This window comes from Crocodylus siamensis, chromosome 4 (genome assembly GCF_052110815.1).
Source record: "Crocodylus siamensis isolate JL-2025a chromosome 4, ASM5211081v1, whole genome shotgun sequence".
Lineage (NCBI taxonomy): Eukaryota > Metazoa > Chordata > Crocodylia > Crocodylidae > Crocodylus > Crocodylus siamensis.
The window spans coordinates 126,882,558-126,906,489 of NC_143398.1; the positions used below are offsets into that span (position 1 = coordinate 126,882,558).

At 41.5% G+C, this 23,932-nt stretch overlaps 1 protein-coding gene across 7 annotated transcripts; it reads right to left on the reverse strand.

The window, feature by feature from the left end:
• Positions 1–1,367: 1,367 nt before the first annotated feature.
• Positions 1,368–23,645, reverse strand: TTLL12 (tubulin tyrosine ligase like 12). Of its 7 annotated transcripts, none has more exons than XR_016441890.1 (15): positions 23,493–23,645; positions 19,540–19,715; positions 16,319–16,517; positions 15,244–15,403; positions 14,464–14,597; positions 12,069–12,145; positions 9,767–9,883; positions 9,479–9,673; positions 7,879–7,990; positions 5,785–5,936; positions 5,610–5,691; positions 5,029–5,135; positions 4,338–4,476; positions 2,591–2,644; positions 1,368–1,752 (listed from the first exon to the last, which is right to left on the reverse strand). XR_016441890.1 is itself a non-coding variant. In XM_090043738.1 (15 exons), the coding sequence occupies exons 1-14, from the start codon at positions 23,610–23,612 to the stop codon at positions 2,619–2,621; spliced, it is 1,758 nt and encodes a 585-aa protein (XP_089899864.1). In that variant the 5' UTR covers positions 23,613–23,645; the 3' UTR covers positions 1,374–1,752; positions 2,591–2,618. The 7 variants fall into 7 exon arrangements, 5 of the variants coding, with proteins under 5 accessions (XP_089899864.1, XP_089899862.1, XP_089899866.1 ...); XR_016441889.1 differs by having other exon boundaries at positions 1,372–1,752; positions 2,591–3,039; positions 5,067–5,135; XM_090043738.1 differs by having other exon boundaries at positions 1,374–1,752; positions 5,067–5,135.
• Positions 23,646–23,932: the final 287 nt, after the last annotated feature.

Below are 23,932 nucleotides of genomic sequence, written 5' to 3' on the forward strand. Positions count from 1 at the left end.
GACACTTTTTATCTAATGTTAAAAGGGACAAGCAAGTGCTACCTTTATAACCAGTCTTGTTTGCATGTATTGTTTGTCCTTTGCAAGTGAAGGTGACTGCATCCAGCAGGGGAGGGGAAGCAGAAGAGAGAAAGGAAGCAGGAAAGAAAGAGGGAAAAAAGAGAACAGGAGAAAGAAGAGAGAGGAGGGGAGTGGAGGCTAGGTTGCATGGGTATGCAGGTGATTTTGTGTACTCACAAAGCCATGAAAAATCTTTGCCCTGAACAGCAGGGGCAGGAGAGTGAGGACTGGACATTGAGAGGTTTTCATTTTCCTGCCCACGTGCTTCCTCACTGCCTCTGCTGTGCACTGCTGCTCTAAGGGCAGTGCTCCGCTCAGGACTGATGACCTCCAGGATGGATGGTCATGAGCGATTTGCTCCTGTGACTCCGGATCAATGCCGAAACTCTTTAGGGACACCTTTAGGGTGTCCTTGTACTGCTTCTTTGGTGTGCCATGAAAGCATACTACATTTAAGAGTTTGCCGTAGATTTTCTTTGGCAGGCAAGTATCGGGCATTCTTGAAAGGTGGCTGGCCTGTCTTAGCTGCGTCAGTTTCAGTAGGATGTGGATACGGATACTGGAGATATTGTTTGCATGTATTAGTGCTTTTATGGATATTTTTCTAGTTTGCCAGTTCAGACCTCATTCTCCCTTTTAACTATTACATTTTACACTTGCTGTACAATAATTTTCATGTTACTCACTTTCAGATAAGCATTTTATAGCCAGATACCCCAGAAGTGCTTCCTCTACCCTTACTGGTACATCCTCTAGGTATATTAGGTAACTTAAAGTTTCTCAGAAATATTAACTTGTATGTGGTGCTGCTCAGTTGTGATACTGGACATATAGAACATCTTTAATCACATTCTCTAGGATAGGTGAGCTTTTCCTACATCAAATGTAAAAATAACTGGTTGTATTTTATCAACATCAATGCAAGGCCGTAAGATGTATATTTTCACTACCCTAGGGTTCAGGTTGCATAAGGCTTGCATTTAAAATAATTTCCACTACTCTCTTTTGAATATGCTAATGCTTCAAGAAATAATACACTTTAAGAAAATAGATTCTTAAAGAGGTTAAGGCTAAAGGACCTTTTAGATTAATCTTGTAGTCTGACTTCCTGCAGCACACAATACAACAAATTTCATCCAGTTATCCCTGTAATGGAGCTCAATAATTTGTCTGGCTAAAGTACAATATTAATACAAGCTTATGGTTAATCGTAAGGGAATATATACTAAAGTTTTATAGCTCTTTGTTGACAGCCACAAAAATCAACTTCACTAATGTGTTAAATTTCTGTCATGCAGTTTCCTTTTAGCAAAAAGAGCAGATGAGTTAAAATTGTTTATTAATATGCAATACAGCAATCAAGAGGTAGCTTTTCTCAGTAAAATTCAGAAATGAGGTGACACTGTACTGTTGATTTGTTACTGCCATAAAAAAAAGAGACACTTTATAGAGACCATCGTATAAAAGCACATAAGAACTCTTGTTTTCCCATTATGTTGTCCTCTTCATGTTTGGACTTTAGCCGAAGTCATAAGAATATGCCAAAGAGATGGCAGGAGAACACATGGAGGGAAGGACCTGGAGAGCAGACTAAGTGGATTTCATCTTATCAGATGCTCTGGTCCTTAAAACTTCTCCATTTATCTCAGAACAGCTGAGGTTTGGAGGCCATAACCTGTTTCCGAGGAAGAGCTTGAAAGGATGACACAAAAGACATAAGGGAAGGTGAAACTTTAGTAAGTTTATTCTGACTTTTTTCATACATCAGTTTACATACCATCCCTTAGTATTTAATTTGGCTAGCGCTGTTATGCAATGGGGGACTTTTGGAGCCCTAAATTCTGAAGAAGCCAAAGGATCAAAATGCTTTTTTTCTAGCTGAAATAGAAACACAGTTCTAAGATTTTTCAGTGATTTGGCAAGTGGCATCTTCTCTTACTTAAGCAGCCACCTTGGCATTCTCATTAATTGAATGTACTGGATTTTTTTTTTAAATCAGTGACACATTTTCCTGTCCGTTTCTGCTGTCTTCAGTAAGAAATAAACTAAGATTTTAATGCTTTTACTTAAAAAACTATAACTGTGGAAGAAGAAGAAGAATCAGTTGCACGATAGGTAGAAAAGATGGCTCTTCTGTTATGTAAGTTAGTATTCGCATGCATGCCAGTAGCCAAGGACCAGACTGTGAAAGATGTTCATAGATCACCACTGATTTTACACCTGAATTTCAGTAGCTGTGACTAGTTTTTGAGAAAGTACAATGACCTTTAATTGAAAAACTTAATTTCTTGTGACCAAGCTTCCTAAATTAGTTTACTTGCTGAAATTGCCAGGTGCAGCCTTAAATGATCTTCCTTTCTGCAGTTCTTTGTGATACAAAACATTAATGACCTTGGAAAACATAGTATTATGCAGATGACAAAATGATGCACGATGTTAAACAGAACTATTCAGTAAATAATGGTTTCAGCACCAACACAGCAAGACCATAAAACACTTTCCACTAGGTAAGAAAGACATATTAGGCTACCTGAGAAATGGCAAGTTGATTGTTCCAGTTACTGTTGTACTTCTGTAGTTGTCACTAGTTTTTATTTAAAAAAAAGATATTTGGTCAACACAAGGTGGTAGTATATAAAACTAAGCACAACAAAGAAAATGCAGGCAACTGATTACAAATGCAGTTTATAACATTTGTCTGATGCAACACATTTCCTGGTTACCAATATAGGAAAATATTTGTATAAGGTCACAGAACTCAAATATAAATATTGCTGTTAAGCATATCTGTAAAAGAAGCAAAAAAAAAAAAAAAAGCCTTATGGGACTAGACAATGCATGTTACATGACAATTATCTGTTTCATCCAGAAACAGGGTGCTGAAGACATTATTAAAAAATGTTGGGTGGTATTTGCAGGCTCTGTCACAATCAGGGTTAAAGTTCACCTCCAGGATTTGAGGTAGCATAATCCTTTTCCCTAAAAGCAAACAAATGCTATCTTTTAAAAATGAGAGATACATAAGAACCTAAATGCCATACTTGGTCAGACCAAGGGCCCATCAGCCCAGTATCCTATCTCTGACAATGACAGATGTGGATGGGCCAGATCCACCCTGCAGGACTCCCCGTATGTCTGAAATCCGGCACTGGGGGAGTGGTGCTACTGCTCCCCTGCTGCCAAATCTTCAGACCCATCAAGAACCCTGGGCTTTGTGCACTGGATCAGCAACCAATCCCAGCACACCGGGCTGGGCAGAGGCACTGCTAGACACCAGGGCCCAATCTTTGTGTGGGGGACAGAGAGGGTGGTACTAGTCCCCAGGACCCAATCCTGGCAGGTGGAAAGGGGGACACCAGTCCCCTAGACCCAATCCCAGTGTGCAGGGGGCAGAAGCAGGCAGTGCCATGCCCTAAGGTCTGACCTAGCCTGCAGAGGGGCCTAGCTCCACTCATCTGTCCCATAGGACCAAAAAGTTGAGCACTCCTGCTAGAGGAAGACCATTGAACTAGATCTCTCTAGACTGATCTATTCAACACCTTCCCTAGTATCCATCATGTATTAGTTTAGAGATGCCAAAAGAAACATCTCCAACCAATAGCCATAGGCCCATCATCCTAGAATTTACCCAGCCTCTTTTTGAATATGGCTGTCCTATCTACCTCTATCTCCTGTGGCAATGAATTCCTCAAGTTAACAGTGCACTATGCAAAAAAGTACTCTCTCTTGTTAGCTTTAAACCTGTCACCTACTAATTTCAGTGGGTGCCCCCTAGTTCTAGTACACAGGGGATTAAGCCTTACATAGTGAATTAGACCACAGCTGTGTGGTGGATCTGAGAATTTCAGTAGCACCTTGCTGATGGAGCAGGTACCTAACAAGGCAGACAGGTTCATCTTTGAGCATCCAGGCCAAAGTAACCCAACACTAGGGTTACTTTTAGTAACAGATGTTTTTGTTGTCCAGAAGGACCACCACTGCAATAGGCAAGACTGCTCCATGCTACAATAGACAGCTGTGACGCTTCATACACATCTTTCTCTAACTGTTTACATCAAAAAGGAATCAACAATGGCTGAATAGAGACTAGACAGATGCAGGACCAGAACCTAACCTCAACCATTTGCAGCTCCAAAGACATTTATACTTTAATAAAACTACACTGACATCATGGTGCCCCCTCCACTTAAAACAGAAAAATCTTAAAGAGGCAAGAAAGCAAATTCCAGGAATAGATCTGGAAACAGAATCAGTTCAAAACAAGAGAAACATCTTACCATCTCTGGTGGTATCCCACTTAAGCATCAAATCAATGGCATATACTGCTCGCGATGATGTATAGTCACAAATGCCAAATGGTGCAGGTTTAGCTGAAGCAGCTTGGAATAGTTCAGCAAACACCTTAAAGATATCCACCTAGTAACAGGAAAAGTAGTTAGTTGCTCAAAATGCAAGTGCCTGAAAGAATACTTTGAGAAACAAGAAGCATCGTTGCAACACCAACAGATTCCATCTCCACTCTATGGTGTGGCATGAAGCATGGCCCCAGCCCAGCCAAATAGTAGCAGTGGCAACTCTGGCTGGGCCCCCACTCTAGGTCTTTTGGCCACAATGCTCCTGCCAGTGGCATGGTGGCCAGTGCTGCACTGTGCATCAACACTGCCCTGGACATGGAACTGTTTTGTTGAACCTCTGTGGGTCCCTGCAACAAGTTCCTACAGCAGCAGGGGGAAACAGGCAACAGGGTCCTGTTTCTAATGCCCATAAGCAGCAAGTCTGTTTCAAGTTCAACAGACCATGCAAACAAACAATTAACTTTAAACCCTAAAATAACAGTAACACTGGTTGCTTGGCCTTTCCCATTAGTAGTTGCTAACATACTGGACCAATGGGCTTTTGATATGCCGCATGATGTGCATCACCAGAAGGTTTAGTATGGAAGGAAAAACAATAATTTTGGCAAAACACCTTTGCTGGGGTGGGGGGAGATGAACTTCTTGGCTTACTTTTACAGTTGTCCAGGGATATTCAGGATACTGTTTCTCAAAGAGAAGAATAAATTCATCACAGTGTACCTAAAATAATTTAAATGATAATAAATAATTAAATGTTGGGAATCATTTTTCTCTGATTCTCAACAAAAACTGATGATTATTTTTTATATGGGAAAAGGTTGGGTATGAGCTATGGGATTCGAAACATATTTGGCTTAAATTGCAAAATAAATATAGAAACAGCAACTGCTCACTTCAGTCCTTCTTTGCATCTACTCAGGAGCAGAGAGGTGATAAAACTGCTGTAATACTATAAATGTGGCACCAGTAATATTGTTTTAATACTTTTAACCATTTTTCCCTACATGGTCATTTTTAATAAAGGTCCAAGAACTGTGCCATCCTCTGTCACTATGTTTCTTGATCTGCTTTCCAGGTAACAGCTGTAGATTTAATGCCTTGAGGTTGCATCTGGTAAGTCCAGAAAAAGGATCTGTTAGCACTCCATGGGACTGAAAAATGTACTTCCCTGTGTCCCTCAAATTGTTCACTTACTTGTTTTAGTGTTACACCAGGAACATAGTTCATGACTGTAAAATGCTTCTCGTAGTCATCCAATTCATCAAGAGAAAATGCTCTAACCAACAGAAGGGAGAGATTCTGTTAATTACACATGGTCACAGAAAGCCAAGACAACTTAAGTCTTTCAGTCCTAGGAAACAATTATTACCGATTTGAGAAGCGCAGCCAAAATACATCATAAACATACAGCTTGAGCGGGTTTACAGATCGCAGCAAAACAACATAGCGAATGTCAAATTTAACCATCCCCACATCTTCCCGCTGAAACAAGACTGGGTTTTCAATATACTTAGACACTACCTGAAAGAAAAAAGGAAGAGTAAATGCAACTAAACCTTAAGGAATGAAGAAAATGTTCAGTAGGCAAAGTCAGAAATGCTTATCAGTGGGTTTTGATGATCCAAGATTTTCTATCAGTATATTCGAGTCAGTTTTCTTTTCAACAAGTGAAACGCATAGCTGGTACTAATTCCTTTATTAATAAATTAATCGTTTGCGTGCTCCCTCCTATACTAAAGTCTGTCTGCAGAACTAAAATATTTCCTCACTCAACACAGCACAAACAGTTGTCATCACACTTCTATTTTATTCACTATTGATACTAAAACTACTTTATATGGCCCAGTCCAACATTTTGTTCCTCCTCAGTTGATCTACATCTTCCCAGTACTCCAAGGAAGTTTTTACCACAAAAAATAATTAAGACCCTCACTTAAAATGACACCAAGCTCAATGAAACAGTAGATATGCTGGAGGGTAGGGGCAGGATTCAGAAAGATCTAGATAAATTGGAGGACTGGCCCAAAAGAAATCTCACAAGGTTCAACAAGGACAAGTGCAAAGTCCAGCACTTACAACAGAAGTATCCCATGCACCGGTACAGGCTGGGGACCAACTGGCTAAGCAGCAGCTATGCAGAAAAGGACCTGGGGGTTACAGTGGACAGAAGGCTGAATAGGAGCATGATCGGCTGCGTTAGTAGGAATGTTGCCACCAGATCAAGGGAAGTAATCCTTCCCCTTCTGCATTGGTAAGGTCATGTCTGGAGTACTATGTCCAGTTTTTAGCCCCCCGCTACAGAAAGGATGTGGACAAATTGGACAGTCCAGCAGAGGACAACAAAAATGGTGAGGGGGCTGGGGCACATGACTTCATGAGGAGAGGCTTAGAGAACTGGGCTAATTTAGTATGGAGAAGAGAAGACTGAGAGGGGATTTAATAGCAGCCTTCAGCTACCTGAAGGATGTTTCCAGAGGATGAAGCTAGACTGTTTTCAGCAGTAGCAGGTGACAGAACAAGGAGCAATAGTCTCAAGTTGCAGCAAGGAAAGTCTAGGTTAGCTATTAGCAAGAATTCTCTCACTAGGAGGTTAGTAAAGCACTGGAACAGGTTACCCAGACAGGTTGTGGACTCTCCATCCTTGGAGGTTTCGTAGACCCAGCTAGACAAAGCCTTGGCTGGGATGATTTAGTGGGGATGGTCCTGCTTTGAGTAGCAGGTTGGACTAGATGACCTCCTAAGGTCCCTTCCAACCCTAATGCTCTATGATTGCTGACTTAGAAACACAGCTGTAAGACTGCTTTTGAAGTAAAGGCTAGGTTACAGGAAAGCCAGTTTTGAATTTTTTCTTAAAAGTTCTTAATAATATGTAAAGTATAGCTGGTTTTAATCAGCTTTATCCTGACCTAAAATAACGTTACAACTCTTAACATGTTTTCACACTGAGATTTGTATTCCAAAAAAATAACAAGGCAATAATATGCTTATGTGACAGTCTGATATAAGCACACACACAACTGGCTCCCATAAAAAAAAGCTGTTATGCACCCGTCCTTGCTGCAACAGGTGCTTTGTATGGTAAGGGAATGAACTAATGATAATAATCAGCCCGAGTGAAGCAGCATTAACCTTCAGCAATTTACAGCTACCACCAGCTGTGTGTGATGTAAGGATTTCACTCTCCATTCTAAGATTTCTTGAGTTACATTAAAGCAGCCACACATTTGTCAGGGCACGGTTTTTGCCTCAAAGAAACAAAAGGCGTGGCCTACCCTACGCAAACTGGAAAATGCTCTAACTCTGTCACAGAAAGCTAAGAGATTTCTATTTTAATTCATCACATTCATCCTCTTAATGCAGGTACTCACTAATCTCTTTTTTCCTATGGGTTTTTTTGTGTTCTTTGCAAAAATAAAGTTTTCAGATCTCTTTCACTCCCTATACAAAGTTTGTGTTTGCCAACCTTCGGGCTGCTTTCTCTGTGCCTTATGATACTGTTGAGGTTGTTGGTGATATGGGTGTCTAAACTTCTGGCTAAGTTCCAGGGCTTGCATATCCAGTGATTGTCTTCTCCCCTGCAGTAAAAAAGACAAAACAAAATGTAATCAAGGGCACATAATCTCTGGAGAGAAATGCTACTAGCTACATTTCAATCTTCAGGAGTCAGATCCTGCATGCCTCCAGACTTCTGGATCATATTAGACAGTTTCAGGGATTCATACTTAGCTTTTCAGTCACACTTCTACTGTTAAATCCCATGTTCTCACATACACACCATGACTACATCATGCATTTTTGATGTTGTAGGGACAGGGCTCTAAACTATTCTGACCTGGCTGGCAGTTGACTTGAGAAAATTGTAGGTGGATGTTTAAAAAAAATTATAAAAATTAAACACCCACCTACAACTTTATCAAATCCACTGCTCAGAGCTTGTCAAGTTACAGGACAACACAGAGTTCATCTACTATTCATGGATTCAGAGACCTATCTTTCTAATTCAGAAGAGCTCAGCTTTACCCTCTACTACATAGGGATCTGAAGAGGGGAGCACTCCTTGAAAAGCTCTGGCAAGATAAATTATACTGATCTATGAAGGCATCAGAAAAGAGTTGCTCTGAATAATCACAGGCAGTTGACAGAGGCTAACTAACCATGTAATAATAGCTACAGCAGTAGTCCTAGTTAATGATCTGTTTTAGTTTATATGGGAATAGTTTATTTTGGAAGCTCTCTCTTCCACTCTTCCCACACTGGTTTCACGATCATCTTTCGCAAAATACATAGCATTAGAGGGCCGTGTTCTGAGCCTGTCTTACTTTATTTTTCCTCATGGCTAGGTCTTTCAGGAACAATATCTTTTGTATGCTGCAGGGAAGCAGGTGAATGAGCCAACTTTTAATAGATGGTAATTTAACTAATCAGGAGGCTGATTCTCAGGTGTGGGTACTTCTACCAGACAGAGGTTATTTATTTTGGTGACCATATGAGATGTTTATTTTTTCCCCTTTGGTAAGAATCAAGAAGTTAGTTATTATCAAGCTCCCCGGACCTCAAAGAGGCTGCAGTAGTGGGAAGAGTTTACAAGCAAGGCAACACAGAATGTATAATGAAAGTCTGATTCAGATTCATTTTGGGATCTCTACAAAGGCTTAAGGTTAGTTCAAACTCTGATCTCTGTTTTCACCTCCACAGGGAAATACAGCATCTTAAGGATGAAAACTGAGGCACAACCACTGCTCTAGTTTTAACTACTAAAATGAGTCATTGGCATACAGAGAAAAACCTGGCTCTACTGATTAAAACAGAATATTGCCATTGATTTCAATGGGGCCCAAGATTTTACCTCATGCATTTCAAGGTGAACCACTTACATATTTTGCCATTTGATATATTAAAAATAAAACCCAGGCTTTCCAGATAAAATTCACCCAGAACATAACTTGAGGGCAGCGACACAATTTAATGGCAGCAGATTAGCTGCTTGCTTTTAATTGAAAGAAGGCACTGACCGGTACCCAAAGAAAGACAGTAGGAAAACCTAAGAAACAGGTCTGACCTACCTTCTTTCACGCTGCTGAAAGTAGCTGATAAACTGGGGAAATTCTGTATGAAGATTAAAAGTACGAGGAAGCCATCTTGGCCCATCTGGCCTTCCAACTCTTCTGGATATGGATGCTAGGCAATCCTTGACTGTCAAGAGGTTCTCACATGGAAATTGATTCAACATCACATGGGGTCTTTCTTCACTTAGGCTCCTACAAGATACAGTTCATTTAGAGAAAGTGCACCATGGAACAGGGCTTTTGTGTGACAATAAAAAATTGTACTTGCAGAATAATAGCTGTAACCTGTAATCTTTGAAGTGGGAAAAATTGTAGAGGATGTCAGCATCTCTCTCGTCATCAGTGAACACAAAACGGGGGTGTTTCAAATTGTTGAGGACTTGCTGAATGTCTGTATAAACCCTGGGAGAAAGCAAAAGAAATTTATATGAACGAAGCTTTCAATCTGAGAAGCATTTCCCCACTGGAATTCTATTATCTGAATAGTAAGCACCTATGTTGCTACTAACAAGACTTTTTAATTTGACTTGGAATTTGGGAGGGCAAGTTTTGCACTTGGCCAGTCACAGGCCTTTATACGTTTCCCCCCCCCCCCCCCCATACAAAATACAAAGAATCCTGGCCACTGTCTGCATTTCCTCAGCTGCTGCTAAGTGAATTTACGTAGACTCACTCTGCAGGGCACTGAGCATCCTTTGTTTTCATAAACAGATCTTTATTTTCTCCAGAATCTGAGGCCATGAATGGATGTTCAGTTTCTACCACGAGAATTACTGTTCTCCCAGTAAAAACCAAAAATGTACAGATTTTCAAAGTTTTTTTCTCTTGGAACAAAAATTGCTCTTCCAAGAGGAATAAAAAAGAGCTCACAACAACCAGATAGAAATTACTTCTCAGAGAGTTTTTCCTGGGAGACTAAACATCTGTACACTTTCCCCCAGCTTAACGTTTCTTGGAAACAAGCAGAGATGGGGAAAAAGGCTTCTGTGCCTTCCAGAGACAGGTGTCACCATAGTCTGGAGAAGGAATGGGTGGCAGCTGCCCCCACCTATCTTGTAGACCAGGAGTAGAAGGGAGGAATAGTCACCACCAGCTCCTCATACTGGAGTTCCTTTGCCATACTGTTCCCTCTGCTCAGTTGCCAGGCACCTAGGACTGAGCACAGGGAGTGGTGCTGTCCCTCGTCTGCTTAGCTAAGTGGTAAGGGCAGTGATTTGAAAGCTGGAAGCCAGAAGCCAGGCTTGGAGAGTTTTTTCCTGAGCCTGGCTCCAATTTCACTGACTTCCCCTGCCTGCCCCTCACGGCTGCTCAGCTCAGTGACTGAGTGTCAGAGGCAGTGATTTAATAGTTGGCAGAACTGGGAGCCAAGCTTGGGAAGCTCTCTCCAGGGTTGCAAAGCCCCTGCCCACTCCTCACTTTGGAGTCCCAGGTGTATGGAATGGGCAGGGGCTTTACTCTCTCCACTCCATACCTGGGTAACTGGGAGCTGAGCAAAGGGAGCAGTGCTGCAAGACCCCTGCCTGCTTCTCACACCAGAGTCATCAGGAATGGGAGGACTGGAGTAGCTCATGCCTTCTTCAGACTGGGATCACTCTGGTGTGGGGAAGGCACATGGAGCAGGAGAGAGGGGGCAGTTGCAGACTGAACATCTGTACTATTCCTTCTCTTGGAATTGTTTCTAATAGTGGAAAATTGTTTCTAGCAGTGGAAAATAGCAGAGACAGGCTATATACTTGATTTTGTGCCATCTCTTCTACCATCAGTCAAATCAGATGACATACCATCTTAAAGGGAGATGTAACCTTTAGGATAATCCGGTCTCTTATTCAGATCATTAATGCAAGGGGAAAATATAGCTTCTGGCTATACACAGACATCATTCTTGGACCGGGATCAGCTGTGCTGGGATTTGTCGCAGCACAGCTGATCCATTTTACTGGGCGACGCAGACACTGCAGTGCAATATACATATCCAGGCAATCCCTCCTGAGGGATTCTTAGGGAGTTCCTCTGCCAGCAGGAAAACCTGGACAGGCACTCAAGGGGCTTCATGGGCATTCCTGCAGAAGAACTCCCAGGGTGTGCAAGATCAGCCCCAGGAAGACCTGGGAACACCTGTCCCAGGCAGCTACAGTGTGCGGGTAGCTCAAGGCTGCCCATGCTTTCCTGCCATAAAGGAAACATTTGCTGCAAAAAAAACAGAACAAGTGTTTGCCACCTATTGTCATGGCTCCAATTTTGGGTATCTGTGGCGTGACAAAAAGTATGGACATCTGTCTGCTTGAGCTTTGTGCCATCATAAATGTTTTAATGGCGCAAGGAGAGCAGCTGGCCTCAGCCATAGCTCATACCTCAGAACAGTCTTCATTATATGTCACTTCCTAAATGTCATTTTATCAGGATGATCTCCCTTTGCTCAGCTCCCAGTTACCCAGGTACGGAGTGGACAGAGTAAAACCCCCGCCCATTCCATGCACCTGGCACTCAAATCACACAGACAGGGGACAGCACCACTCCCTGCGCTCAGTCCTGGTATCTGGCAACTGAACACGAAGCAATTTAAGGCATTTCATTTGTAGATACTTACCTGAAAATTTTATTCTCATCATAAACTGGTGGACTTATTGCCACAGGCAGTTTCTCCTTGTTTTCATTTAAAATAGCCTAAAAAAATAAATAATAAGTATATTATTAGGTAAGATAAATCACTTTCAGACTTTACAGTCTTAGAAGGGAAATGAACAGTAATTTAGTTGCCAAACTGAATAACATTTTTAAGTATATGAAGAAAGTATTGACAGAAATGAAAAGGAAACCATTAAAAGGCTATTAAAAAAAAAAGAAAAAAGGTACTTCTAGCAAGCGAGAGGGGAAAAAAAGAGTTAAAATAACAATTATCCTTTAAATATTCATAACAGTGCTTTATTAATACTGGCACATGAAAGTTGACCTGGGGAATAAACATTCCTTTCTTCCTTCCAACCCAAAGATTAAAATAAAAGATTTGCGTCCAGTTAAAAATAAGAGTTCCCCTCCATATTGGGCGAATCACATTGTTTAGAAGATCAATGTAGGTTTCCCCAAGTATGTTAATAATATACATGTTATAACAGAAGTGTCTTCTGTGGAAAACAAATGCATGATCTAGTTTAACAACATCATGTATGGTTTGAAGTACACCAAACTGACTCAGCAGCCAAAGAATCAATAGCTTTGTTAGCCTAACTGCTCCAATAGGAGGTACTTTTATTACGGACTTAGTTAAATTATGGGAGAATTAGGCCAAAACCAAGTGCTTTTGAAAATCCCATTCTCCACGTCTTTGGTATTTTTAAATTGGAAACAAATTGTCACTTTTTGCTAGAGTAGCATAATCCAGCACAGACACAGATTCCTAATCCTTAAAATTGCTGTGGCTGGAGATTTAGTTATACATAACTGAAATGGGGGAATTTAAGGCAGATCCTAGCCACCTTTCTCCACAAGATGCTGGACCACAGAAATACAGACTGATCCTTTTCACTACAGAAGGAGAAAACAGCCATTACTTTTAAATGCAGAGTATTATGTGTTAAAAATTATTCAGGCACTGTTACAGAAATCAAATAATTTATTTTTAATATATCCTATTTTAACTTATAATTTTCGGAGACATTTTCTAGGGAGAAGCTAAAATAGCAGAACATAAGTAGTGATAGTTGCCTGGTGTTTCTGCAATAAGCAAGTTTGTGGTTCTGGAAAAAACGTTAACGTTTTCACTAGAAAATCAAATTTAAAAAGGGAAACTAGTCAAAGAAAGTATATTTCAGGAAAAAATATTTTTGCTGGTTTTTACACGCTTGGAGGGAAGCATTGGTAAAAGAAGATGAAATATAAATTTCACTAACCACCCTCTCTTTCCTCTTTTCCTGCTATCCTTCTCTGTCTTTTGATTTTAAGGCAGAAGGCAGGGTAGAGATGCATCCGAGAGACTAAATCACAGATGCACATGCTTATGCGAGCCTGAGCTCACTTCACCAGATGTATTTTGTATTTAAATCACTATTTTTGAGAGCCTCTCTGCATGATCTTTCACAGCCTCTGATGAAGTGAGCTGTGGCTTATGAGAGTTTAGGCCTCTCTGATTCAGTTAGTCTGCAAGGTGTACCTCTATCTTGCTGTCTACAAATGCTTATTAGTTGTATACAAATTATTTTATTTATCAACTTATAGAAAGTGTGGATTCAATGGCTTATAAAACAACGTTAGAAAAAATATTGGATCAAATGTTCCACCAATTCCTTAAAGTTGTGAGATGAAATGAATAATTAAGTTGTAAATACGATCTTGTTCCTTACAGAAAGAGTAATCATTTTGTGTATTTCAGTTTTAACTAGAATGTTTGTAACAATCAACACACATGGAATGATCTGGCCTGAAGCTGCCTCTAGCATCTGACTTGAAACCCAGCTGTTAATATACTCAGTTTGTATGGAATTCGGTATGGAATCCATACAACACTGGGTTGAAAAGTAAAATATAGCTGAAAGGCTTCTCCAGAACACTCATTACTTCTGTTATAATAGAAAAAGGCATCCGTCTTACATACTGGGTCTGGAATGGTGTAGCATGAAACCAGCATGTTCATTTCTTGATCACATCTCTGCTATTGAAAAATGTAATTATTATGTAAAAAAATCATTAAAACCTATGTGACAATCAAAAACTGAAAAGTAGAAGTAGAGATTTTTCAGACATTTCCCCAGCAGGAGAGAGAGATCATCTAAATCAAAGAAGCACAGATATTTTGACAATATCTTTATTTGGATCAACTGCATAGTTGGGAAAAATGTGACGCAAGTGTTTGGGCACAAGCTGTCTTACATCTCTCAGTTGGTCCAATAAAAGATATCACAAAAAATATCCTTTCCTCTCATACACTTCCTGGACTATCATGCTACAACATCACTCCAGTCCTACTAAAAGACTCATTAAGATTATACCTGGTAGTGATCTTCAGAAGGCTCTGGGGTAGAATAGTTGACATCCAATACTTCAGCAGGTGCCCATGGCAACAACATGCATTTCCTGATCAAGCGATCTGTTTCCCCATAGGCATAGTCCCGTGTCACTTCATCTGCAACAGAATATAAAAGTGATTCTTGTCAGACAGTTTCTATCAGTAATCCTCTTTGCACCCTACAAAACCTATGACCAAAATTATGTTATTTACATGACAAGTGCAACGATTTTAAGTTTATATACTCCCACCAACACTGCTCCCTGCATGTGTAAGCATTAAGATGGTCTTTAGTTAAAAGTTTTCCTCTCCAGAGGATCCATCCCCAACTCTTTCAATACATGGGCTATACTGAAGATTCCTACATTAGGGTTGCATGAATGTTTAAATGATTTTGCAGTGTCAACACTTTCATTTTCCAAGTCATTTCTCATTAGATGACAGGCTAAAATCAAAGAGAGTGTCTTAATCCTTGGTTTCTACAACTGCAGTGAATTTATTTGGCTAAATGAGGACCTTCATCTTACCTTCTCATATTTAGGAAGACTCAGGACACCACAAAAATAAGTTATATTTGTACCTTACGCCATTTAAAAATATATCCAAATAACCTTTTTAAACTACCTGAAATGTTCTGAGGTTTTCTTTTTAAGGAAAACCCCCCCACTTAAATTAACTGTGACAAAGGCTTACAAAAGTTTGGCTTCAGTTGACTTTTTGTATAAAAAACAAGTGACTGACACACATACATACACACACTCACCTCCAGTTTCAAGGTCTCTTAAAGGCCAGAGAACAGTGTAAGCAATTTGTTGAGACATATAAAATAAAGGTGCTGTTGCAAAGGTGGGCTCATCTGAATGCTGAATTCGGGATCCAAATTCATCCATAATATACCAGACAGGAACCTTCTCCTCTGCAGTCTACAAATTAAAAAAATTATCACAAAATAATGCTCAAAATATGCACATGACACTACAATAAGAATCCTGTAAGACAGGTGGCACTAACCATGCACACTAAAGCCATTCTTCTGTGTTCCAATTCAAATAAGAGTTAAAGTTTTCTTTACAGGAACATAGAAACTCACTATGAAAGTTAGGATAAATTTTACTGAGTAGAAAGGCTTATATACCACTTCATCAGTAGATTGTCAAGTACTTTGCAAAATACCCATTATTTCCATTTTACAGATGGGGAAACTGAAGCATGGAGGTAAAATGTCTCAACTGAAGTTATGCAGGCAGATCAGGGCCAGAGTTGGTAAGGGAACTCAAGTCCCTGTCTGAAGCATTACCCTGTAGACCACAGTAACTCCCAGAAGAGTAACTTTAAAAATACGCTTGAAGAGAAGAGTTCTTCAGTAATCCCTTCTACAGCATTAGCTCCCAGCAGTTTCAGGATACATTTAATACAGTTAGGGAACAAAACACAGCTTACTGATAAAAAGTTCACTTAATGCATGGTTGTTTGCACAACTGCCCTGACTTCTTCCTTTGTTAAGAGACTGCTTATTGTCTTGTGTATTTAAAGCTATGGGAAAAAGTGTAAGAAAGGGAAACAAGATTCCTCACCCTCCTCATTCGTCTCCCTGGTAGCATGTTCTTCTTTGGGTTAAGAGGGAAACTTTGTGGGCAACCCTGTTAAAAGACTTAGCTTGTCACTGCTCTTTTGCATTTCAAGGTACTCCCTCCTATGAAGAGCGGTGCATTTTAAATACCTCTGAACGGAGCATTTCCCACAAGAGAGACATGGAAAACTAAGACCAGCTTATTGGAACCAGGACCCTGAAGTGCACCATAATATTCTTGATTAGAAGAGTCATTTTAAAGCCTTACCCCCTGAGATAGCTGGTAGGTTTGGTTGTATTTCCACATCTCCTGCAACACTTGCTTGATACTTCCTTCATCCGGGACTTCTCCATGAAAATCTACTCCCATAAGGTTTGCCATTCGGTGAAGCAGACCAGGAACTTGCAGCAGCTGCTGGCGTGCATGTTCCACACGGTAGGTCCAGGCATGGTCAATAAGAAAAATGCTTAGAGAGAGAAATTTCAGTAACATTACAGCAATACGCCTCTTGTATACATGTATACAAAGTACAATGCTTCTGTACAGAAAAGACTGCTTTTTTGTAGAAGGTATAACAGCCAAACTGTTATTTTCATTCAAAATGAGTTCTGTGTTGATGGTGCAGAAAGCCCAACTAGGAAGTCCTGCTTTTAGCAAGTGGACTGCACAGTCGCTCCTATTTCTTCAAAAGACATGGTGAATAGTTGAGATGCTGAAAGAATCATTTCCACTTGGCCATCCTGATTTTCCTTTGGACACACTGATGTGGTCCCCATCAATAAATAAGGTTAGCAGTGCTCACCTTCCACTAAACATGTGAAAAGGTGGTCATGTTTCAGGTACTGAGACTTGGTATCTTAAAAAAAACCAAAACGCTTATTACAATGCAACTGATGAAGCAATATAACCATCCCCACTAGTTTCACAGATGACCTTAAAAACTACAGAGGGAGAGGCAGCATCAACACAAGTCTCTCTCTTTTAATATACAGATTTAGACTGAGATTTTCTAAACTGCTCAGTTGTCAATGCCCAAGTACCATTAGATTTAAAGTGAATACGGTGCCTAAATCTCCCAGGCAGTTTCAGTTCTGCTCTGATTTTATCTAAAAAATTCCAAAACTGGAAGCCCCCTTTCCTGACCAGTAATGTCCTATTTTCAGCTACAGGAAACTCATAGGAAAGAGAGAACAAGTTGATTTAATCAGAAAATATCCCCCCCGCCCGCCCCAAGATGGTTATATCGTCTCACAGATCAGGTCTGATTTCTTTCACTGCCCTAAATTGCCTTTTCTTCCAAAAAAGAAAGAACACATCACTAAGCTTATCATATACTCACATTCATGATTATTGCAACATCGCAGTTGCCCAGAACAACAACAAATAACAGCTCTTTAGCTTCTTCTAAAGGTAAATAGCATTTCACCTTCATGATATAATTAGGGTTCAAACCAGATTTACAATTGTATGGGTGTTCTAGCTCAGCTTCATTCATGCACACTTGATCAAACTGATAATTTAAACTTCAAATCACTCACATGATTTGGAAGTGAGATTTTAGCTTTATGGGCAGAAGTGAGACTGATTTACAGTCCCTGCTTGAGAAACAGCTCCAAGTCCCTCTGGCAATAAATAAGAACTTTAGCTACAAGGCTGCTTTACTAAAAAGGGTGATTTTTTAAAAAGAATCTTTCTCTGCTGAAGACTGAAGGTTTGAGAACTGAACAGTCTTGGTTTTGAAATCACTTCTGGTGAGGGAAGGAACTCAATAGAGTAATATTGCTGTGTTCCCTTTCATAACCTATAAAAACCCTGTAAGACAGCTCATTTATTAGAAGTCTAAACAGACAAGTTTTATACAAACTGTAACTGTTTTAAAACATTTTCTGAAGTGGTTAGTAGGGAGCAATGTTTGAAAGTAAATAAATTATTTGTCAGATACATTTCTTACGTATGATAAATCAGCTTCTTTTGAAGGACACTAGTAAAAGATTTTTGTTTAGATTTGTTTTCTTTTTTCTTAAGACAGTCAGATCATATAAACAGATAGCCCTGTTCACCAATTATTACTATATTTTCTTGCAGGTAACAGCTCCAGATATATTATGAAGCTTGTTTTTGAAAAACGTTAAGGAAAAAAAAATCTTTGCAGAGAAACTGAGTAGCAGCAGCTGGGAAGACAAGCCTGCTCCCAGTCCTGCATGCCAGGTCTGTCCTGGGGGCCAGGTCAGAGGGCCAAGCACCATGTCTTGGCCCATGCACCAGTTCCAAAGATACATGCCCCCCAAGTCCAGAAATATGTGAGCAGGGGGAAACAGAGCAACATTAAATTACCATCACTCCCCTAATGCCAAATTTCCAGACCCATGGGGATTTCTGTATTTCTTGCACGTAATGTACATCCCAATTTCCACAAGCTGGTTTTGGAGGAAAGGGTGCATGTTATATGCAATAAAAGACAATAGAAGTAGCATTCAAACAATATATCTGGACTGTCAAAAAGCATCTTTGAATCGGTCAGTCATCTCCATGCACCAAATGGCGTAAGTTTGTGAACTGCTGAAGAAGTGATTGTCTGCAATCAAAGCAATCTAAGTTTCTGACGATAACAATAATAGGTAACATCTCTCCCCTTCCTCCCCTGACCCTTCCATCTAGAACACACTGTTGAAACAATCTGCCTCAAGACAAACCTTTAAGCACTATGACAGGGTAGTTCAAATCTCCAAATCTAGGCATTCCTTGGATTCTCTGGAAAGACTATTAAGTGATAAGGCTACTGTACATCTACTACTAGGGAACTAAACTGAACCAAGGACACCAACTAGCTATCCAACAACATGGCAGGATTTGACCTAGCGTTCTAACACTAATAATCCCATTTCCTATTCTTAAATCATTCATTCTACCTTTTCCTTCAAGCCTCAGTTTGTCAACACTCATTTCTTCATTTTGAAAAGATGGCACAGATACTGTACAACCTCATTAGAACAAGCACTCATGGGACCTGGAAAAAAGTTTATTAGAAGAGGGTGTGTACTATACCTGGCACAGTCCATCTACTGAATCATAATGATGAAGGAAGAAAAAAAAAATCAGGTCCTGCTGTTGGGATTATTAAAACCAGGGGGTTGTTATAAATTGAGTTTGTTGTAAGGATTTCATAGGCATTACAGCTGGAAGGGACCTCGCAAGATCATAGGGTCTAGCCCTCTGCCCAAGGAGCAGGAAGTCAGCAGGGGTCAAATGATCCCAGCAAGATAGGCATCTGAGTATTTTTGAAAGTATCTAGAGTGGGTGCTTGCACCACCTCTGGGGGAAGCCAAACACCATCTGTAAAATGAGCCCAGTAACATATGGGCTCATCACCTTTCTGAAACAGACAATTACTCTTCTTTCAGTAAAGTGGTTGAGGTTACTGAAGAGAAGCTAAGTACACAAGTTTCAGAACAAATGAAATACAGGTAAACTCTGAAACCAGAACCTACCTATTGGGATTTGATGCTTGAAGCCCGTTCTCATTTGTCACAATAACTTTGAAACAAGGTTCATTTCCAGGATTTGGTTTCTTTTTCAATTCTTCTTCCACTTCTTCATCACCCTCTTCTTCTTCTTCCACCTCCTCTACTTGCATAATCCCAAAAAACTCACCAGCATCAAACACCTAAGATTGGAAGCACCATATAATTAAGAGTGTCTAGTTGACATGGTAGCCAGAAGTTACCTAAAACACGCAGTCCATTGTTTAAAGGTGCTGGCTACTTAAGTCTGACTTGTGATCTGACAGGCTTCTGGCATTTGGCAAGGAACAGATGGATGGATTATAATACTGATTCTTGCTTCTTTTTTTTATTGCTGATTTATTTGGTTGAGAAATTTCACCTGTTAATGAAGGCAGAAAACTACTTCTAGTCCTTCAATTTATCATCTCACACACTCTTTTAAAACTGAAAAGCAGGGGGCCTTTATAGAACTGTACTTAAAAATCAATGCAATTTGTTTCCCAGTCTCCGGGTTACAATGAAGCACTCTGGAGTTCAAACAAGAGTCCAGAAATAGGAAAAAGGCCTTCTGCAGGGTTTCTCTTTCCAAGAAAAATCATTTTGCATCATGGATTTACCCAATGAAACACATATTCACTCATCCCTGGATGTTCAGAAAGATTTCATACACTGCAGAAGGTGAAAACCATCACTGTCTACCACCATACTGAAAGATTTCAAGGGCTTGTTTTTAACCTTCCTTATCTTACTCTGAACTTTCTGTATCATAATTTATAGTTTAGATCAGAGGTGTCAAACTCTATAAACTTCTCTCCCATCTACACTCTCTCTGCCAGATCTGGATCATGGAGTACCTCCCCTGCTGCCAGCAAACATTCCCCATGGGGCTCCATACCTGGGAATTTGGTGGCAAGCCCCACCACCATTCATGCCACCCAGAATTTTTGGCCCCTTCTGGGAAGCTAACAGGCCAGGAGAAATAGATCCATGGGCCAGAACTGCCCCACAAGCTGTGGTTGACACCCCTGGCAAATTAAGTATGTTACTAGATCAACTGGAGCCGGATACTATTAGATCTGAACCTCTAAAACTAATGGAAGAGTCTAAATAAAGCAACTTTTACAGTTTCAAGGCCAACGTATGTTTTTTAAAAGGAAAAAAAAGCTCCCTCAAATTTGAAATCTTATTAGCACCAAAGCAGTTATTTGGTTATTTCTCTAAGCCACTTACGTCAGACAGGATCAGACACACCATTATCTCTCCGGTGTTGTTTGAAAGTGCATTAGAATGAATTTCATAAATATTCTCTTGTCTTAAATCTTTCTGGAAAAAAATGACACTTGGAAATGTAACCTGAAGAATTATTGGTTTAACATGTCAAGTTGGGGTAGGTCAAACCCCTAAAAGTCATGCTAATACAGGCTATTATTTCTAGACAATTAACAGCTTGCTATCTCAGGGATTTTATTTCCAGTAATGAGTTTTCCTTTGTACTTCTTGAGGGAGTGTACTTCAGGATAATTATTTCTGCTAATTCTCTTAGTTTATTTCCTCAGCTCTGTAACTAAGTCCCTGTGAAGTAACACTAGCTAGCAATCACTATTCCATTTGGAATACTAGGTGATGTTAGAAAAATGGGAAGCTAAAATGGAGGTGGGGGGTGGGGGGAGAGAAGCAAAGGGGTGGAAATGTCTATTTTAGGTTTAGCTGCAGCCTATCACCATAGGAGCTGAACATCTTCCATGTAAAAATCAAGAGAAACTACCAGTCCTTGGACTCCAGGGAGTTGTGAACATGTCCATTCCTGGGGACAAGTCTGCTTGGGGTACAGATTTTTTGTTTGGGTGTAGGAAAGTTGTCAGTGACGGGTTCACTAAAAAGACATGAGAGTTGGGGTGAGAAGGACTCTATTTTAAAAGCAGTATTACAGAAAAGTATTCACTTTATTGGGAATCAATTTGCTATTATACAGGCTTGTCCAACATACAGCCCGCGGGTCGCCATGCAGCCCGCCAAGCCATTTTCTGAGGCCCGCAGTGCTGCGATGGGAAACAAAAATAAACACTGTATACTTTCGTTCCCACCCCTTGTCCTTCCCCCAACCCCTCAGCAGCTTCCTAATGGCTGCTGAAGGGCTGGGGAAGGGACAAGGTTCCCACACGCACCGCGCCAGCTTGATGTTGCCAACATGGTGTGTGTGGGAAGAGTAGCCATTTGCCACTCAGGACAGGATGAGCCCAGCTGGAGCAGCAGGGGCTCAGCTGCACCTTCCCCTGCCTGCACTAGTCAGTCCCGAGCGGCACACGGCTCCACTGTTGCTTCTGCTGGCTGGTGCCGACCCGGGCGGGTCCGTCCCATCTGGAGCAGCATGCAGCTGAAGCTGGTTTCCCATGTGCTACTAGGGATGGGAGGAGCCCAACCGGGTCTGCACCGGCCAGCAGAAGTAGCAGTGGAGCCATGTGCCGCTTGGGACTGACCGGTGCAGGCAGGGGGAAAATGCAGCTCACCCCTGCTGCTCTGGCCAGACTCGCCCTGTCCTGTCATGGGCTATATGTTGGACAAGCCTGTATAATAGCAAATCAATTACCAATAAAGTGAATATTTTTCTGTAATACTGCTTCTAAAATAAGAGTCCTTCTCACCCCAACTCTCATGTCTTTTTAGTGAACCCGTCACTGACAACTTTTCCACAGAACAACAAACAGAGCAGGGGCAGTCTACTCAGCATCACTTGCCTCCTCTTTGGTGCTCCGGATTTAAATGGGTCACAATTGCTGCCAAATTGGCTGACAAGCCAAAGTTGCTACTAATTTAGCAGCAGCCGCCATGACAGGGTTAAGCCTCTAGCTCTGGGCTGCTATCCTGAACCCCTTACAAAAAGTCTACATGCATGATTGCAAAGGGTTTCAAAAGAAAGGATGTTAGAGTTATTTATTGTAGGGAAAAAGCATGATATATTTTCCTAGTGTTTTTAAAACAGCAGAACAGTTTTGGCTAAACTGAAGCAAACAAGCAAGTAAGAATACAGACCAACAACCATCCTTGAATTAGATAACCAGAATGGGAATTTTAACCCTAAGAAGTTAACATTTAGCAACCAAAACGGGCTGAACACAGCAGAGAAAAATAAATGTTTTCGCTCGGTCTGAGCCTTCAAGAGGCCGAGAAGCGATTATTACACAAACTAGGATGCATTTCAGCCATGCACTGCCAGCCTTTATGTACCACAAATACTTAACACTCGTTTTGTCTCAAAGTGCTGAAGGCTACATGATGCATCCATGGCTCAGAGCTCTTTAAAACCCAAGATACCCTAACACCACTTATCATCAGGTTTCAGACAGCCCCCACAGCTTTGCAGGAAGGGCAACCTAACAGCAATCCTGATGCATTTGTAGGATTGTTTCTCCAGCCCCAATTTTGTAGAAGGCAGCACCATACAAGAAAACCTGCTCTCATTTGTATGATCTAATTCATGACACCCAGCCTTTTCTAAGGAGGGAAGGACACGCCTGACTTAAAGCGCATCCTCAGGTGTGGCATTAAGATCCCACGTGGGGGGCAACACCTTCATTTTCATCCTGCCAGGGCCTCTCTGCAACAAGAACTCAGGCACCGCACAGCAGGACCCGTGCGCAACCCATGCCTTGATTTCCTCTCCAAACAGGCTCCTTGGCGCCGGACACACCTCCCCCGGCTCATGGCACTGAAGCCCAGGCAGCCCTGCCAGCGGCCCCACAAACTCGCTGCCCCTCCCCTGAATCCAAGCCCAACCTGCATGGACCCAAAGGAACTGAGAGGCAGAGCCTGCAGGAGGAAAATGTCACCCCAGCCAAGACACCGCCCCTCCCGGTTTGCACAAAGCAGGCAGCCTCGTGGCTCTGCAAAACCCTAGAGAAGCTGAAGCGGGAGGCCGGGCCGCTGCCCGCGGGACGCACCTCGGCCTCCAGCTTGCAGCGCAGGCTGTCCCAGTAGCGCGCGGGCACCCCCGAGGCGCGCAGCGCCGGGCCGTGCAGAGCAGCAAAGGTGCCGGGCTCCGCCGCGCGCTCCCCCTCCATCGCCGCACCACCTCCGGCGGCGGCCAGCCCCAGCACAGCAAGGCATGCTGGGAGGGGACGAGCCTTAAAGGGAAAGACTGCTTGCTGGCTCTGCCCGGAGCAGACAGCTCTGCCCCTCAGGGTTTCCTGCCAAATTGGCTCCCCTTCCCTCAGTGCGGGAGGCTGCGCCTGCCTGAACATGGAGCAGCCCCGGGCGCAGGGTGCAGCCTTTATCCTGAGGGTTGGTTCCTCGTTCCTAGCTCCCTCTTCAAAGCGAGAGTCTCCCTCTGCCTGAAGAAGGATGCTTGTTTCCCAAAGCTTGCAAAGAACTTTTTTCTAAC

Coding starts and splice junctions, on each gene's coding strand:
- TTLL12 (XM_090043736.1), bottom strand. CDS start 23,612: ATGGAGGGGGAGCGCGCGGCGGAGCCCGGCACCTTTGCTGCTCTGCAC. Junction 14,598..15,243: donor AAGAGACCTTGAAACTGGAG/GTGAGTGTGTGT, acceptor ATTCTGTTGCAG/ATGAAGTGACACGGGACTAT. Junction 3,040..4,337: donor GTGGGATACCACCAGAGATG/GTAAGATGTTTC, acceptor GTTTGCTTTTAG/GGAAAAGGATTATGCTACCT.